Source organism: Poecilia reticulata, linkage group LG2, assembly GCF_000633615.1.
Source record: "Poecilia reticulata strain Guanapo linkage group LG2, Guppy_female_1.0+MT, whole genome shotgun sequence".
Classification (NCBI taxonomy): Eukaryota; Metazoa; Chordata; class Actinopteri; order Cyprinodontiformes; family Poeciliidae; genus Poecilia; species Poecilia reticulata.
In genome coordinates this window covers 24,590,117-24,609,706 of record NC_024332.1, presented here as the reverse complement: position 1 = coordinate 24,609,706, position 19,590 = coordinate 24,590,117, and the positions used below count along the sequence as shown (strand labels likewise).

Below are 19,590 nucleotides of genomic sequence, written 5' to 3'. Positions count from 1 at the left end.
GCTGTAAGTGGTCCGGTATGAAACGGGTGTGATAGAACAACACAGCACTTTTAAATTTCAATAATCAGAATGCAGAAATTGTTTCCATTGTTTTAAAAGGTTTATGTCAGTCTGCCTTTTCCCCATCAATATGCTTCCCGACCGCCCTGCACCTTAGGGGGTTAAAAAGAAAAAATGACCCGCACGTTACGCAAAACACTGAAACAGGAGAAGCGGGACATAAAACGGAGCGACGAACTAGATGTGAATTATGGCATAAAAACAGAGAATCCAAAGCTGAACAGTGAAAAAATCAATACATGATGTGAAACACATCATGATGATTAGGTGGAGCAGCGGGTGATGAGTGAAGATTACTGATGGTCGATAAATGATAAAATAAATGTAGCAACAGGAAAGAAACTAAAGTGAACATAGCAATAAACCAAGAGAGGATAATACTAATCAAATGAAACTAAATGGAAATGAATAAAGAACAAAATTCAAGAATAAACTAAAGTAAATACAGAGGAATAAACTGGTATGGCAAGACCTTTTGAGCAAAAATTAATACAGAGGACTGTATGGCAAGAATAAACCTACACTATTTCCAGATAAAAGATAAAATAATATTGAAGTGCCATGGGTTTGTTGAGACCACATCTAATACTGAGAATAAATATATCTTACAGACCATAACAGTAAAGAACTTATCACTTATTTATGTTTTTAATTAGATTTGATATATTTATTTCTTCAATATTATTTTTCATGTCAGTGTTAATGTCATGAGGCTGATGACTCCATGACACTTTCAATTTGACTCATTAGGATTTGATTAAGAAAAAGGTTTGTTCTTTGTAATTTATGTCCAGTAAAACTATTAATCTATAAATCAATAAACAGGTCTATATAAAGATATAATCCATGTTTCCTTCTCATATTTGTATGGCATTAAAAGGAACTTTTGTTTTTCCACTGTAAGCTCTGGTTTGCACAATAAATGCCATGTGGGTGAAGTTTTATGGATGATACTCTGATGTCCCATTCTCCTGAAGGCAGCACAGAGCTGCACCACCAGAAACCAACAAACACTGAAGAGAAGAAGAGCTATGATTAATGTAGTTACAGTTCTATCCATGTTTTAATGTTGCAGAGCTCAGTCGTTTTGCAAATAGATCAAAGTTTAAACTGGCATGTTGAACATCTTTTATCTGGTCATTTTGTGGAATATTTAACAGCTAGAAAATGGCAAAGAATAAAAATATTTTTTCCACTCTGACTGCTGTTAGGCCTACAAATTTTAACTTGAATGTTTGTTGCATTTTTCATAGAAGCCTGTGAAAATAATTTCTATTCCCATGGCAAATTATTTTTGATGATAAATACAGAAACAAGCATAAAAATCAAAACATCTGCAATAGTAATAGTAATAATAAAATAATGGTCAGTGCAAAGTAGCCTACACATTCTTTGGTGGGGGGCGGTGAGGGACCTGGATAAGGGATAGGGGGGCGCTGGGCCGAAAAAGGTTCAGAAACACTGGTCTATCACATAAAATCTTTTTGAAACATATTCAGGTTTGGTATAAAATGGTAAAAAGCTCAAATGGGTAAATATTCCTGTATGTCTGTTTTGATTATGGAGATAAATATAATTTCTTTCTCCATGACCAAGTCTGACAAATGTCAGGAAGTTAACAACGATGCGGAGGCAAAGCACCTACTTTTTATTATTATTATAATCTGCAACCAAAAAAAACTAAAAACTGGAAGAAAGCTGGATGTAATATTTAGCAGCTGCCATGGCTACAGGGACAATTCAACTTAAAGAGTAGATTGTTTCCCTTTTTTCAAATGACATTGTGTATTTGGATGTAGTTGGAGATAATTAAAGGTTTTTCTGACAGTGAATGGCAACCTATCGTCGTAAAGTTCAGTGCGTGGGAACGGGAGGTTAGACTGTTTCCTTTTTTTTGTTTTTTGTTTCTTCTCGTTGACGCCGTTACGTTTCCCCTGAGATCAGAATACTTTCTGCTCTCCGTCTGAATGTGGAATCATGTCACAGATCATCAGCTGTGCGTCTGCTCTGTAAGCCTCTGCCGACACAAATAAACAGCAATAAAAGCCTTTTTTAGATTTTATTCAAACCCATTTGCATCGGCTTTTTTTTTTTTGTCCTAAATATTCCTTGTGAAGTTTAAATGTTGCAGATCCTCTTATCTTCTGCCGTACTTTTATTTTCTGTATTTTCTTTACGTTTGCCTGTCTGAGGGTCTCAGTGACTCATCTGATGGAAACCATCCTGCTGCTTTATGCTGAGCCCACAAGCTTTTAAATGGTCTTTATTCTTCCTCAGTGGAACCTGGAATATTGCATATGGTAAATTATTATCTTCAAAGCAGAGTTGGTTGGTAGCCAGTTACATTTACTAAATTACTCAGTTACATTTACTTGAGAAACATTTTTTTTAAAACTTACTTTAAGGAGTATTTTAAGCCATATTTTTTACTGAGTCATTTTATTTTGAAGTATTTCTGCTCTTGCTTGAGTGAAATGTCTGGGTTTCTCTACTGAATGAAAAACAAACAGGTTTTAACCAAAGATTCACCAGACACAGAAGATCATTTTGAAAAAAAAAACAACATTTTGCCTGATTTCGTTACCTTTTGTTACTATATAAATTATTTTCAGTTTGGTCCTTAAAATACCAAACTTTCCACTTACCTTGATATTGTGGTTCATCTGATGATGTAATTTTTAAATAATAAATGACTGATCATTTCATTGCTACTCAGTAGTGAGTTCTCTTTTTACCAAATGCTTTTCTACTCTTACTTGAGTAATTTCTTTGACAGCTACTTTCTACTTTCACTTGAGTAAAGATAAGTGGTTTTACTCTTACCTGACTATATTTTTAGTTACTCTGCCCTCCTCTGGCTGCAGCACATTCATAATGATGAACTCAGACGTCGTCAGAAATAAAGCTGGTTCAGTTTCACTTTGCAACAAATTGCGACAAAAACCAGTGGACTGACTGACAGGTGGCGTCATGTCAATTGCTTCTAGTTGCTTTTCTGTAGTGTGTGTGTGCGTCTGTGTGTGCGTCTGTGTGTGCGTATGTGCATGTGTGTGTGTGTCTGTGTGTGTGCGTGTGCATGTGTGTGTGTACATCTTACCTCTGTGATGTAATTTTGTATTTCTGCCTGTAAAACACACACAAAAACAAGACAAGTTACTGGAATGATCAAATCCGGCACACAGACAGCCATCAATCAACATGAGTTCCCTCAGAGGGCGACTTAACCCTGTTAAAAACAAGCAGTAAAGAAAACGAGAAGCGAGCTTGTGTTTCAGAATCAGGTCTCGTTAATCGAGCGGCGGAGCCACAAACTGCTGCTTCTGCGTCCGTCGGACCGAAATAGCTCTCGTTCGCAGAATGATGCATTGGCTTGACCTTCTGCACTACTGTTAATGAGAAACATCTTGTGTTCAGTATTATGTCTCTGTCGGTAACGCTGTCTGGCATTAACACACACATTTACAAGCCGGCTTCATCAACAGACCTACACAAGCGGCTGCAGCGGGGCGGCAGCTAGAAACGCAGAGAGGAGCGCAGGAAGCGTCTGACACTTCAGAGGTGGTAAACTAATTTAGCACCATCAAGGCGTAAATGTGGTATTTATTACATTGAATCAGATCTAAATCATGTTGTTGTTCGATGGACCAACTGAAGGCATGGACTTAAAAATAAACCTTTCCTTGACAAGCAAAGAACTTTCTTTAAGATTTTGTGTGCGTTTTGATTGAAAGCCTAAGTTCTAAGAACATTGAGGATGTGATTGTGGGGCCAGATTGAAGCACACTGCCAACTCAGAACCTGCCACTGTAGCCCCTCGTTATGGCATTCTTTTGTAGTGTTGGAGCTTCTACTTGTGCTTTTACAGTAATCACCCTGAAACAATTAATATTTAAATGTCAACTCTCTGATTGCTACTTCCTCCAACTGTGGATTCATACCCTGCAGTTCACTCTGTCTCCTGCTCAGCAGTTTGCTCTTAAGAAATACAACAACATCGAGTTCTTCAGGAATTTGAAAACTTTATTTGGAGACACGTTGCAAGGCGACGTCACGCGCACAAGAACCCTCAAAAATATGCTCCCCAACAACGACTACCATTGGTTTAAACTGTCAAGTTGACAACATAACAAGCTAAATCTTAAATTTACATTTGATATGTAGAAGGGATGCAGTGCTTTGCTACTAACTGTCAACACTACAACAACTAGACAACAAGGTCAGGAAATGTTTTAATAGAGGGAGAGGGAAGCATATCAGCTATGCTAGCTTGACTTTGACAACCTCAACATGTAAATGTGCTGCAGAGTTCAGTGTGTTTTGGTTCAGTAAAACATTTGGAAAAATAAGTTTTATTTATCTAGCACATTTTCAGCAACAAGGCAGTTCAAAGTGCTTCACACGATTAGGAGAAAGACAAAAACGACAACACAAGCACACAAAAGAAAAATTACAATTTAAAATGTTCCAGTTGATATTAATCGAAGGCAGCTCTAAACAGGCGAGTTTTCACCCTTGTTTTAAATGAGATTAGTGAAATATAAAACTAAATGTTAGTTCTCCGTTGGAGTGCTATGTATATATGGACATTTTATTTATTTATTTATTTATTTAGGGTGGCTGAAGAGATTTCGCTTGCCACAGAAAGGCAGGTAGGTCCAGGGGAAACATGTTCATTAAGTACACTTTGCTTTGATCTGGTGAAAAAGACTCGGACCTTCCTGAGCAGAAAACGCTTTGGAAATGAGAGAGGAGCCTCCTGAATAAACAGCAGGAAACGAGTTTGAGGGGGGGAGGGGGGGAGAGGTATAAGAAACGAAAGTAGCAGGTGGGTCCTTGTTGAAAGCCTCTGGGAATTATTTACTGGAGTTTGCCCGCCCGGGTTTCAACTCGGTCAGAGGTTGCAGCGGCAGCAGAGGCTCACTGAGGCAAATTGGGGTACTTTAAACCTTTTAGTGGCTGATTGCTCTCATTTGCATCTAAATGCTTTCCCCTCTGAGTCATAACTCCGCCAAACACGGACGCACACAAAACACAGAAACGATACTTTTTTCTCTTCTTTTTCTTTCTGCATTTTGCACACGACTCGCACACAACCTCTGAACACCATTACTTCCAAGATTGATGACAAACAATCGTAAAATATGTGAGGGAACGACGAAATGAATAACGTCTGTTCATCTGTGTCTTCATTACAACGAGCCCAGTTCGTTGGCTTCGTCGCAGTTTGCGACAAATTATAAGAGCTGTGAGCAAAAAAAAAAAAAGGACATCCGGGCTGCCGGAGGACCGTCTCGTCTCGCGCCAGTATATTCTGAATCTGCTCCCCCAGCTCACCTTTTCTCTCTGAATGCATTTATGTTGTCACACTCCATTTCTATCTTCTCTCTTTTTTTTAATCTACCTTCTTTTTTGTCATTCATTCCTCGGGGCGTAATGGTGCACACACACAAAACCCAGCGACTCAGGCTTCACGTTGAATTTAGGGAGATTGATTATTCCTGTCTTACGCTGGCGGCGACGTACATGTTTGCACAACAAAAGGTGCATCGGTAAAAAGGTTCTGTACGTTTCTGATTCTGCAAACGAATCTCGTCTTTGCCCCTACAATTTACTATCGCAGCCCCCTGTGTGTTTTAAATGACTTTCCACCCCCACCTCTCCTCATTTCATGACAAGAAATTGTTAGAGATAATCATCTTTCACAATGTCCTCCCGCTGATGTGTGTGTGTGTGTGTGTGTGTGTGTGTGTGTGTGTGTGTGTGTGTGTGTGTGTGTGTGTGTGTGTGGTGGAGCGGAGTCGGCGTCGTGCACATACGGATCGCCGCCGGTGACCGAGAGCTGCTGCTGCTGTGTGGAGATGAAGACGGAGCGCTAATTAATGAGTCTTTCTAAATAAGAGTCTGTAGCGACAAATCATTTGCTGGCTCCGGCCTCAGCTGCCGTGTGGCCTGAAGGTTTGGAGGAGCTTCAACGCTTTGATCTCCGACCTGCAGGGGAAACGTGGGCCAGCTGGGGATGGGCCTTGTGAGCGCGCCGAGGCGGAATTAACTCCCTGAGGAACTCCCGTCCACAAATGGAGCACACAGTCCAACAAAATATTATCGCCAGGATGCGGCTGATTTGGGCCATTTCGTGTCATTCGGCATCTTTATTTTGCGCCTATGAAGCCACATAAAGTCTTCACTGGCACTCAATGTGGCTTCTAGTCTACTTACTGATCATCATCCTGAGCATTAGCATTAGCCCAAATGTTAAAACAGCTTCTTATAACATTTGGGCTGTTAAAGATACACTTGAGCAATTATTCAACAACAAATATGCTACCTCATATTTGGATACATGTCTGTTTTTCAGGCCTTTAACAATTTTCTGATTGGATATTCAACCACTTTTTCAATTAGAAATGGAAGAGCTCGCTTATTTTGGTTGGTTTCTGTAATGCCAATAGTTTGAACCCAGGATGACAACCACAACCTAGAAAAGGTTCAGGGGCAGCATTATGCATTTTCTAGGCATATAGTGTAATTTTATAGCACCATCAAGTAACTATGTTACCTTCGGTTTTTATAAAAATACTACATATATCAAACATGACTTAAAAGAACTCTGACTTCGCAATTTAGTGCCTTGAAATTGGGCATCTGTCTCTTTATGAAGCTCCTGCTCTTTCTGACACTCTGCCTTTAGGAAGTCATCACAACATTGTTTCTCTATTAAGCCTTTTACAAAGTTTTTACCAGCATTTAACAAAAAAGTAGCTCCAACGAGGAGCTCAGCAAAAAATGGAGTAGCATCAGATTTTAGCGGTTGTACTGAAAGATGCACCATTTTTTCCCGCTGGTCCCAGACTTTCATGCTTGTTTTTGTTGTTTTTTTTTACCCAGAATGCTCTGCGCTTTACTTCACTTCCTGCTTTTGGAGCTGTGTCCGGTCCACTTGTATCTGCATTCAAACCGCACCAGGGTTCACTTCAACCGAACTGAGACGGAGGTTTGTAGGTGAACTGGAGTTTGTTGTTTTGGTCCACATCAGAGACTAACCAGGGCTGGTGTGAATGAACCCTAAGGGTCTACTTCACTGCTAGTGGGGCTGGTGGTCTGCGTAAAGAGGAGGGAGGAGGGCAGCCATGAAGTTACTTAACCGTTTTTTCAGATCAGCAGCTGAAACACACTCGATAAACGGTTCAGGAATCTACAGATTGGGCTAACGTTGAGCTTCTGGGACGGTTCTGACCTGAACCCTTTAGACACTTTGTCAAGTGTCTAAAGGGTGCCCAGAAAACAACCAGTTTAAATGATCTGTACCCATTCTGATAAGAGCAGTCAAATCAAGTCCAATCATGTCACAACCTTGAACCTCTGTATAATCTTTGTATAGTAATGAATTTGAACCTTTATATCCCTTAATAAAACATTGTAGTTTTAGGTTTTATAAGCAATCCACTCTGAAATAAAGATCTCTTCAAATTTGTCCTTTAAAGCAACTAATTTAAAGTGATGTCTATATTGATTATTGCATGCAAATCTCTGATTCATTCTGTGTCCAGTTTCTCTTTTCATTTAGCTTTCTTTTTTTGTTCATCCTGAAGTCATTAGATTGCTCCTTTCATTTCCTCTAGTCACCCTGTGGCCATTATCGGCCTTTTGTTGTCTATTTATTCTCATTAGGAGCAACATGTCTGTCAGGAGGTTTCTCTTTTGCGATGATTTAATCTTTAGTGCTTCTTTCTAATCTTGCTTTTTTCCCTTAGCACTCGTTTTTGTGTCTTTTTGAAATTAAAAATGGTGCTTTTGGGATTGCGGTTATTTAGTTGGCGTAATTACTCGGTTTTTGTGCCACTTTGTTGTTTTGTGTCTCTGGCGGTTGTCTTAGTGTTACAAAATGTTCTCCTTCGGTCTCATCAGTCCCCAAAATGTTTTTCTCAAAACATCTTGACGGTCGCCAAGATGGTTTACATTAGAAGGACGAATGTCTTTTTAATATTGGTAAATAATGAACACCGACATTAACATCAACATGGCTATAAGTGCTGTGTTGTTTCTCATACGAATGTCTTATATTTGATCATTTTTCATGTTAGGCAGGTTCAAATTAAGTTTATTCTTGATTTTGCTAAACAGGCAATGAGGACTACTGCTAATCGGAATACACAGTAAACTTGATGTATCCCGATTAGAGCTTAAATCCAACATTTTGTTTTCATAAAGATTTTTCTGCTTTCGATTTCAGTATTCACCTTTTTTCCCATTTTTCACTTTTGTCAAACATCTTCCAGCTCCATTTTGTTGCTTGTTGTAGCAGCAGGTGAGTCAAGTGCAAATCTTCTGGGATGTGTGACTGAAAGGACGAGATCTCCTCCGCTGCTGGAGCAGAGCAGGGTGGAGACAACTTTAATCTCTGCAATACATTAAACCAGGGGTGCCCAAAGTGGGTCCTCGAGGGCCGGCGTCCTGCACATTTTAGTTCCCTCCCTGGTGGTAGCAACAACCTTTTCAGCTTATCAATGTTCCTCTTAGGCCTATAACGAGCCATTACTTGATCCAGGTGCGCTAAACCAGGGAGAGAACCAAAACATGCAGGATGCCGGCCCTCGAGGACCGCTGCATTAAACTATCTTCTCCTTTATTTACTCTACAATTAGTAGATTAACACAGCTTTTTATCACGCATTCTGCTTGGTTTTCACTATGATTTATTATTACATGCGCCACAGAAGCCGAACCGACCGTCAAGAAAATAATTCTGGCCTGAATTTCACATCCGGTTTTAATCTAATTAATCTAAACACTAATGCATTTGAGAGAAAAAAACAACAACTCTGTATCGTGAAAACAGTTTTAAATGTATCACAAAGCAGCTTGAAAAATGATTTTAAGCTCACATTTTTGTCTTTCCTTATGTTTGAGTCCTCTTCCCATGCAGCATGAAAGCAATTAAGCATTACATGTGGCTAAGCCCTTAATCTACTGTTAACAGTTGTTTTCAACACGGCACCAAAAACGAGGCCCAAGGGTTTCTGAACCACGGCATTGGGTAAAAAAATGGGAAACTAATGGTCAGCTTCACATTTTCTATCACCTTCAATAAACCCGTAAACCCCACTTTGCAGCAAAGTGAGGCGATACAATTTCATTATTAATGTCTGACTTGCGCGCGGCAAAAAAAAAACCCGGAGGATTTTGTCCCGGTCGACAAAGTCAAGTGGAGCTCCTCTCAGCGATAAGAAAAGCACAAACACATTTCAGGGAAAGCGTCCCCTGCTGCGACGTGGTTAAAAAACGAAAAAAAAAAAAAAAACAAGACAAGTTGATGACGGCCACCGTGAAAGCTGCGGCTGGGTGTGGAAATTAGCCTGTCACGGTCCTGGACCCTGACCAGCCGCTGCGGATAATCACAGCTCTGGCACGCCGTCGGCTCTGAAATGTGACAGCGGCAACCTGTTATTTCAAGGGTCGGGKGATAATTGCGCGCTGGCCTGCGTGGGAAGATCAGAGCTGAATTAAAAAGCAGGAGATGGGAGGAGGGGGGGTTATAACAGCGGGACGAGCAGGACCGGATTACCGCATTGTTTTCCCTGTTTGCTACGGTCCAAGCGCTGACAGGTGAGCATGGAGAGAGTTCCTGGAAAATGACTCATCATTCCGCCGCCACTTTTCCAGACTGACGCCCCCCACCAGCAGGAGAAATGTTCTTCCACCTGATGTGATTTCAGCTTCCTCTGCCTTCCTGTTCATGTGTCATTTCACATCCAAACTCTATTTTTCCTCACTGTAATAACTGAGCGTGTCAGATGTACTTTATTCATCTGTGAGCGGCTCGTTTTTTCTTTTTTTTTTGTTTGTTATTTGATGAACAGCTGCAGGGTGTGTTTTTGAGCTTTTCTAATGATTGCGCCCATCTAAGCCGCCTACATCAATACCAGGCATTCTGACCTGCGGATAAAGTGAAAACTCCATTAAAATAAAGCACTTAACAGCAAACAAAAATCCCCCAAACTACACACACACACACACACACGCAGACACACACACACACTATCCGGATAAAAACCCATCATCTGATCAGTCACAGGTTCACAAGTCCAAACTGTTTTTCTATTACTGCATGAAATAGCCAACCTGGTTTCATCTTGGCAGCTCTTTCTGATCCACCCTGGTTTCTTTCTGATCTCATTTTCAGGTAAAGAAAAAAAAAACCCTTCCATTTGACTTTTGTTTTTGAAATTCTGCCTGGCTTATGCTACATTTTACGCTCCAGAAGACCGTCTGATGAGCTCTCGGGTGCAAAATGTTCCTTTAACTTTAATTTGTCTTCGTATTTTCCCCTCCCGGCGCCTCTCTTCACTCTGTAATCAAACCAATCACCAAGGTGCAGCAAGGGGGGGCACAAAGTAGAATAGCAGGAGGGTAAAGTCTGAGTCAGTATTCTTTAAAAAGATGAAATAAAAGATGTTCTGTATCTGTCTGTTCTTTGCAAAGTCTTTGGTGCATCAAAATGCTCTGCTGTTACCATGGTAACAATGGAGTGAGAAAAAAACTAAACAAAACAGAGAACCTGTACTCTTATTTGTTTTCTTTGCAAACAACCCAAACATTTGTCTGTTAACCTTCATATCCGTCAGAAAATAATTACTGTCATAGTGATGAAAAAGAGACATAAGAAGGCACTTCAAACTAAACCTGACGGAAACTCACAGCATGCTGCAGATGCAGAGGAGGTCATGAATGAGGAGCCAAATGGGTCGAGCCGCTTTGTGTCTCTGTGGTCTGAAATTGCCTAGATTCACATACAATACACAATGGGTCAGGTTGCCCGACTTCTGGGTAAAATTTTATTTTATCCAGATTTTGTTTGCTAGACTAAGGCAAAGCCGTCCCACCTGTGTGTGACTGGATCATAGTGTCTATAGTTGTTCTGTGAAGACTTCAGAGGTCTGTGAGAAAACATTAGCATGAACTACATGAACACAGCAGACAGGTCAGAGAGAAAGTTGTGGAGAATTAGGGTTAGGGTTATAAATAAGTAACCCAATAATGACATCCAGCATTATTGCAGAGAAGGAGTCAAGGGACCCATGGTCACAAAGCTGAGCTGCAGAGATCAACAACAGAGGTAAGTTGTTGATAGGACAATTATTTTTGTCCTTATTAAAGAGGAGCAGGAAAAAAAACATTGTTGAAAGGAAGACATATCTGCCTAATCTTGTTCAGAGTCAGAGAACAGAAGAAGTTGTGAATGATAACGTCAATTTTCTGTTCTAGAGTCGTGGTTTAGCTAGCTAGCTAGTGTTAGCGATGGCAGCATAGGAAGTGAGCAAAGCCGTTCAGTCCATGTTGGCCACGCTGCTAAATATTGAAGTGACATCAACACTTCGTTCAGATCAGCACTTCTCTCCCTGCAGTGGAGGATGGCTGTCTAGAGTGCAGGTAAGCTTCATAGCGTTGAACTGATGCATTACATACGTCACAGCTAAAGCTGTCGACATTTCAATTCAAAAACACTTTTTTTTTTATCCCAAAGGGAAGTAAAATGTTGTTGTAGCTCATAACATTTGAGTATTTTCAAAGCRTCCTTGTTGATGGTGACACTGAGGGCAGGAGGTTTTGCAATAATCTGATTAAACCTCTGACTGTTGTTTGCTGTCATGACTGCGGTGTCATGCTAACAGATCAATTCCATTCTCATCTTCAGAGACGTCAGAGTCTTATTCGGGCATTGAAGCAACAAGCCCCGTGTACTTGGGAGCGGCTACGTGTGCAGCGTTTTGCACTTTAAAGAAGTTCTATGGATTCATGACGTTGGAATGACACACCATGTTTTATGAACTGAGGTGCTGTAAGAGCTCTGGTGGAGCCAGCTGCACCTCGTCCAAATCAAAAACAAACCGTCATCCTCCTGCCACTTCCTGTCGTCTTCTTTGTGGTTTTCACCAGCAGTAACTGTCGGATGTTACTGACATGACTCATGTGATGCGAGAAAAAGCGTTTCCATTGCAGTTCTGTGAAATAAATCTATTTCAATACAGCTGAAAAAAACCACCTCATCCCAGCACAACTATTTTTTATAGAAAAAAAAATTGTTTTTCAAAATTGCCGTTTTGCCATTAAGCCATTAAGCCTGTTCCTTTTGTTCTTTCCGTCTCTTCTGCCATAAATCTTCCCTGAAACTTGGAAGTCATCCATTCCACCAACTGTGCTCCTCCTTCCTCACTCCACCTGCCCTCTGCCAGCTGGTTTGGATGATAAAACCCCAGATCCCTAAATTCATCCACCTAAACTACATCCATTCTTTGCTTCCACTTATCACTCACTCATATACATGTTTTACGTTGCCTTGCTTTGGCTGACTTTCATTACTCTTCTCCCTTGAGATTGCCTCCACTTACAGCCTATCCTCCACCGTCTCATCATTCTCACTGCAGATAACAATGTAGTCTCTGAACACCACGGCCCACAGGGACTGTGGATTATAAAAGCAGGTGATTCAACAGCTTGATAGTTCAAGGTTGGGCATACCTTTGCAACCAGCAGGTCATTGCATATGCAAGACTCACCGAACAGGTTTGTTGGTTTTTCAGGTCAGCTCTACAGGACAAACTGTGTTTTACAATGAAGGGCTGAGATTCCCCGTGTGCCTCGCTCTCAACCAGAAGAAATCCATGTGCACAACTTTGTGTACCGAGTGAATCCATTTTTATGACTTCTATTTTTATTTCACCCCCTCAGCACCCTATAGGCTCCGCAGCAAAACATCATGTCTTAGATTGAAATACATTCTCTCGCAGCCGTGAACATATGCTGTAAATCTCCGTTTTGCGGCCTGTTGAATCCTGAGCCATCTGGAGAATACGCAGCGTGCTTTCTTTACATGCAGCTTCGATAATCAAAGTCTGCTCATGCACAAGCAGCGTCTCTGTTGAGCCTGAACTTCACCGAGGAATTCCCCAAAAAACAGACCTTCACCAGGGATCTTCAGCCAACAGAGTATCGAGATTCTTCTTCTTTTTTTGTTTCATTTTTAATCCGTCCCAACTAGCATTGTGGCGCTCAGGATTGAGAGCCAAGGTGAAAGCTAAAAGGTTTGCTTTCACAAGTGGAATGTTTTGACCCAAAGCTCCACTTGATATACATTTATATAAAACTTGATTAGAAATTTACTACAAATGTAAATCAACCAGAGGCAAAAAAGAAAAGAAACAAGACAAAGAAAGGTGAGGAAAAAAATGAACGGAGACAGTAGTAGAGTGAACGCAGGTCAACACCCCTGAAGCCTCTAAACCGGCAGAATGAGAGAAAAACAAAACGGCAGCAGCAGCCTCCTCAGGACAGGAGACAAGCTTCTACGTTGGACTGGATCTTTATTTTTACACTTCCAGCGTGTCTCTTTGAGTGACTGCAGACAGAGGATTCATTCAGTTGCCAATGTTTGTATCAGGATTTGGCAGCAGCAAAAAAAAAAAACACACACAAAAAAACTATACCTAAATGCTTATCTTGGCATCAGATGCTTGAACCAACACACACACTTGTGCAGGTAAAACTGTGTTTTATCTCTAAACTTGCCAGCTACCTCCTAGAACAAGATGCTGTTTACCACAAGTACAGAAGAACTGCCAAGTTGTGCAATTAGTGTGTATTTCATGGACACAGAGCAAATATTTTTGTTACATATTTAATGGGTAGTATATGTATAATCAACTTCTTTGAGTTTAGATCATGTTATAATTTTATACATTATATATATTTTTTTAGCATTCACAACCAATTAAGTGAATGAAAATTTGATATGCAAACAGCTGCAACCAGTAAAACTGTATTCAGATTTTACATAATCGAGTAACTGGAGCTGTTGGACAAAATGTCCACATGTCCTTTATGTCAGTGGTTCTGCTGCTCTCTCAATGCATGTGAGTGTCGCCCTCCACTTCATGCAGACGCAACAGAAATACCAAGACCTGTCTGGTGGTCTTTGGGCTCTTACACATTTATCTGATAACTCTGCACCAGAACGACACACTTAAATGCACCACTACTACTACTTTGGTCAATGAACTGCAACAAACTGCAAGCAGCTCAGAAAGGAGGAATTCTACTTATAATGTCAAGTAAATAATAAGTAGGTTGTCGAGGACTTGAGATGAAAAACGTTGCATTTTAAATCTGTTAATTGCCAAATAGTCTGGTTATCCCATGGTTGTGCAAAACACTACACGCCGGTGAGACAGAGCGTTCGTTGGTTCGTTCGGCAGCATCGTTAACGTTTAAAGAGCAGCCAGTCGGCTGTTAGCTCCTCTGGGTTTGGGCGTATTCAGAGTGGCGGCGCTGTCTGAGGTCGCTATCACCGTGTTTGTGTCCCGTCTTATCTTCATTTTGTTGTCAGAAAACCGAGGCAATTAAATTGCAGCCCCGTTGGCACTAAACTTTCCCAAATTACTCTCAACCAATTAAGCTGCCATTTCGTAATTATCACAAGCTGATGCGGTTTTTTGGGGGGGGGGGGGTTATGTTCACATATCTCTGCTTACTTGACAACGCTATGTTTTATTTCCTGTCTGGTTTTATTTTTTGGACGTTAAGCAAAAAACAGAAGGCATTATGTGCTTCCAAATGCAGCTGGCCTCATGTGGACATAACGGACAACATAGCGTCCGCAGTGTTAATCCCAACAGAAACACTCTTGCATCCTAAATACAAAGGAGCATTGTGTGAGTGGCAGCGTTTAGTCGGAGAGCTGCAGAAACAGGGAGTGTGTGCGGCTGCTGGCTCCTGTTCACATGTTTGCCTTTGAGGTTTTGGGGATTACAGTTGAGCTGATTCAATGCACAGCGCCTTAGTGTAATAGAAAAAGCAAAAGCATATCCGTATCAGCATGCTTTGCTGCTGATGCGGGGAAATTCATTCACAGAAATTATGCTCTACAAAAGTGTTTCACCAGATTGGTTCAGGATTTGTAAAAATAAAGGTCACAGGAAGAGGAAACGTTTTGTTCCTCCGTCTGGTGAAGAAAGTCTCTTTTTCTTTTCCTCSTTTGGTCTGGGCCATGATGTAGAAATACTACACTTTCACTTAAATTGTACAAAGTTAAGAAAAAAAAAGTGTGACATGTTTTACTTCCTTTAAATTAAGATACAAAAGTAATTTATTCCCTCTGCCATTAAAATAATCCAGCATCTTATAATAGTCATAAGCCTTTTATTCTGATTTTGACTGAAACAAGTCTAAATGGATATATTCAATAAATTCTACATGCAGACTGATATTCTTTAGTCTTTATTTATTTTAATCATAATAAATTTCCATTTACTCTTAATGAATCATTTAAAATTAGAGTATTACATCATGTTAATAAAAAACTATTTAACACAAAAATGTGGTTTTAATGAAAATATGTTTAATACTTGCATCGAGGTTGTTTGTTTTTCAAAACATACTTTTAATTAAGTTAAATTCAGTTTATTTCTATAAAGCCAAATCAAATGTCACCTCAAGGCACTTTACAAAAAAGTCAATTCAATTACACGTACATTCCAAGTGATCCATGTTTTCAAACAATAAGTGCTCTCTATGCCTTTATGTCATTGGGGATTAAAAGTTATCAAAAGCTTGAGTTATTTTGTGCGTGCTGAAGGGGCGGGGCCTCAAAGTTTGCTTTCTCTCCAAGAATTTTAAAACGCAGTGTTTGTCCTCAATTTAGTTATCGGTTAAATAAATACCACTTAATGTCATGATGAAAGTTCATATTGCCCATTCTTACTTGAGAACGCATCTGAATCAAATAGATGTATTTTCTCATTAGCATTCAATCACCTCCACAGAAAGGAGACACTTGTTTGACTGAGGTGTGTAGCAGAAGAGATGTGTCTAAACGTCACGAAGTAGCTCTGAAGGGCTGAACTCCAGAATCACTTCAGTTTCCCTCCAAAAACCGAAGGTGAGACGTGCCGGGTGTATCGTACGCAGTGGTTGCTATGTTCTCTCAAACTCCATAAGCTGCACACCTCCAAGTTTCATGTGGCCTTCTTGCATCACAAAGTGCAACTCAAAGCAGCGTTGTTAAGCGTGTCACCACTGGCTTCTTGAGGTGCAGAGGTGTGTCCTCCGGAGTGATGATTCACCCTTTTCTCTCTGCCAATCCAGTGGATGATTCTTGGTTTGGCAGTTGCCAGGAGAAACAGCACTTTCCTGATGACACTGCGTCAGGTTAGGCGGAGAGCAGGATGTAACGGTGTGGAGATGTTTTCCAGGAGCAAGCCAAGAGACTTAGGAGAATTTCTTGCTCCCAACATTATGACAGTTCGGAGGATGGTCCTTTCCTGTTCCAGATTTTTACCCAGAGTAAAGGTCAGGGTCCATAAAGACATAGATGAGTGATTTTTTCCCCCTAAACGTCAGAATGTTAGAGGCTGTCGTAGAGTGGCATCACATTACACCCAATGGACCAAGAATGGGATGTCCCTTAAGTTTATGTGTGTGAAGACAAATGAGCATACTTTTGGATATATTGCACAAACTTACACATTATTTCCTGTCTTAATGTGCAACAAGTTACAAAAACCATCAAGCCCATGACAAACTGAACAGGCACCAACTTCCCTATCTAACGACAAATTCACTACACCCTTTATTGAGGTATTTTATCTTCTGCTTGTTTTTTGTTTCTACGAGACGAGGCTGCTGTTTATTTCAGGCACATGGGTACAGAATGATGATTCAAAGGGATTTACGAAAGTTGGAAAGGATGCAATGGGGCTACTGAACGAAGGCTGGAAGTACACACACCAGGGATTGCACGACAAACCCCAGAAATTCCATAAAAGCTGTGACGCCTCGACACGGAGCGGCCATGTGTTCAGCTATAAACAGCAAGTTAACATGTTTCATTTTCCTGCAGCAGCAGGAAAAGACTCAAACATTCTGTATCTGGCGTCCTGCCTTCATTTGCATATCTCTCCCTTCCGTCTTGGTGCTGATCTGTCAATCTTTGCAGAGACTTTGCTGCATCGCAACGCTCTGCCGTTGCCATGGCAACAATAGAGAACCCAAGGAAAGAAAAAAGAAAAAGGCTGTTTTTATTATTTTCTTTCTTTCTCTCTTCCCTCCAACATCTGCTGCTGTAGCCTCAGACTCAGGCAGATGTGCGAGTCCGTGCTGCGACGGTAAGAATCCACATCGGTGGACAAACAAAAAAAAACAAGAAAGAAATCTGCCACATAGACCTCAGCTGAAACACACACACATACACACACACACGCTTCCTCTCTCTCTTCCCTTCTCCAGGATGTTGCACGCCCACCATTCCACACTAATTATCTCTCATTCGCCCCCTCCCCTCACCCCAAGCCCTCGTCCATCCTCGCTTCACGCCAACATCACCACGGCAACCAGGAGACCACACTGATGGCGTCCCGGTGGCTGCACCTCACCATCTTCAACCATCAGCACCAACCTGACATCATCATCATCATCGTCAGTCAGCTGAACGTGTTTACTCACATTCCTCTGAGTCGGATCAGGACCTGGTTGTTGTGGTTCTGCTCCAGAGTGTCAACAAAGTCTTGCACCTCCTCGGTGTGCTTCCCCTCGTCTTCCTGCAGCTGCTGTTGCTCAGTCTGTAGCATCTCCTCACCTTGCACCTCCTCCTCTTCCTCCTGCAGCTGCTGCTCCTCCTCCTCAGCTTGCTGCATCTCCTCAACCTCGCATGGTTGCACCTCCTTCATCTCCTCCGTGAGTGACATCTTCACCTCCTCCACCTCTTCCCGCTCCTCTTGTTTCTCCAACAACTCCTGGAAAAGTCCACCCTCCTGTTGCTCCTCCTCGGTTTCCGTCACCCCCACAGGGAGCTGAGCCTCCTCCGCCTCATCACTCATCTCTCTCTGTGAGTTTCTTTTTTGTTTTTTTTTCTTTTTCTCCAGAAGTGTTCACAGAGCGTAGTTTGGTCCCCACGAAGGCGTCTCAGAGTGCCGGAGTGGAGAAAACATCAACGCAGATTGAAGAAGAAGAAAAAGAAGAAGAGGAGTACAAGAGTTTTTCCAACTTCATCCAACTTCCTCTGATGTCACTCTGCAGGGCAATCCAAATGGTTGCCCTCTGCCCGGTGGGGAGGTTGGATGAGAGGTTGCAAAAAATACAAACAAAGCAAAAAAATATCTTTTTTTTTTAAAGAGGGAAGAACAAAACAGCAAAAGCAAGGCGATCAGTTCAACTCTGCGCTCCAACACTGCGGCGGACTCCGAGCATCGCCGTGGCAACGCAAGGGGGAGGTCGACCAGCGATAAAGACGGGATGGAGAGAGGGAGGGAGGAAGGGAGAGAGAGGGAGCGAGAGAGGAGAGTGATGAAGGAGGACAAAAGAGAAAGCAGGGAACATTGCTTAGTGTTTCCGTGGAAACTCAACAACGGTTGCCAAGAGTGATGGAATCCTGCAGCCGACAGACCAGCCTCTTCCTCTTCTTCCTCCTCCTCCACATCTCTCCCCACCTCCCGGATTCGGAAGAGCAGAACTTTACGCTAAAGGTGCAAAGCGAAACATCCCAGTCTGTCCTGCCCTCTGACCTGCTGCCAGAGATGCAGTGTGAGTGTGTGTGTGTGCAGGGCTTTAGACGACAATGATGTAATGTTCCTGAAAATCACAGTCACACATCCTCAGTCAAATGGAACAATCGTACAGTGACTAGAGCTATTAGCGCCCTCAGGAGGCTCCACTGGTCAACGCAGAAAAAGAGAGGAAAAAATCTGTTGTAGACGCACCATGCAAAACCCAGACTGAGACAAATATATATCAACGTTGCTTTATGATAGTGGCTGCGTTTCCAATACAAATGTTCGCAACATTCTTTTAATGTGAAAAAATAAATAAAAATCCACACAATATCACATTTGCGGTGTTTCCATTATATAAGAAATTAAAGTTTTTATGATCTGTGCGATGCTGTGAGAGCTCTGATGGAGTCAGCTGCACATTATTCAGAACAAACCATCATCCTCATACCACTTCCTGTCATCGTCTGCTTTGTTGTTTTTACCAGAAGTAACATCCAGCTGTTGATCACATGACTGTTGTGATGCGAAAAATTACAGCATGGCAGTTTTGCGAAATTCATCTATTTAGATACGACAGAAAAACCACAGCAAAATGTTTTTGGTGAAAAATGTGTTTGTTTTTTTTTTCTTTCGTGTTTCTATTAAGCAAAAGTCATTTTCATATTTTCAATTTGCGCAACTCTATGGTTAATAGAAACACAACTACAGTTTTTTAGTTCTGGTTCTCTGCTGCCCTGCATGTTTTAGACGTGTCTCTGTTCCAGAGCAGCTGATTCAAGTGATTTCATGACCTCCTCTGCATGCCATCCAGTCGAGATTCTTAGTCACCCTTAGTTATTAAAGTCGGGTGCTTGACTGAAGGGAATCACCTAAAACATGTAGGGCAGTGGTCCCTGAAGACCAGAGTTTACAAATATTGCTTTATGAGATCAGTGGAAATTTTGCCAGAAGCTGTGACTTACAAAACAAAAAAGCTGAAGTTATTATCTTTG

The 19,590-nt window shown here is 41.3% G+C and overlaps 1 protein-coding gene and 1 long non-coding RNA gene across 2 annotated transcripts in view; one reads left to right on the top strand and one right to left on the bottom strand.

The window, feature by feature from the left end:
• Positions 1–18,903, bottom strand: part of LOC103481532 (calcium/calmodulin-dependent 3',5'-cyclic nucleotide phosphodiesterase 1A) — a 44,226-nt gene extending 25,323 nt beyond the window's left edge. The window contains exons 1-2 of the mRNA XM_008437055.2: positions 17,553–18,903; positions 3,158–3,184 (exon numbers count right to left, since the gene is read on the bottom strand). Coding sequence (XP_008435277.1) covers positions 3,158–3,184; positions 17,553–17,926 — 401 coding nt within the window. The 5' untranslated portion in view covers positions 17,927–18,903. The remainder of the gene's footprint in view (positions 1–3,157; positions 3,185–17,552) is intronic.
• LOC103481528 (uncharacterized) lies at positions 8,896–12,060 on the top strand. The gene is made up of 4 exons (XR_536318.2): positions 8,896–11,037; positions 11,116–11,172; positions 11,322–11,486; positions 11,752–12,060. It is a non-coding gene; the product is annotated as an uncharacterized LOC103481528 (long non-coding RNA).
• Positions 18,904–19,590: the final 687 nt, after the last annotated feature.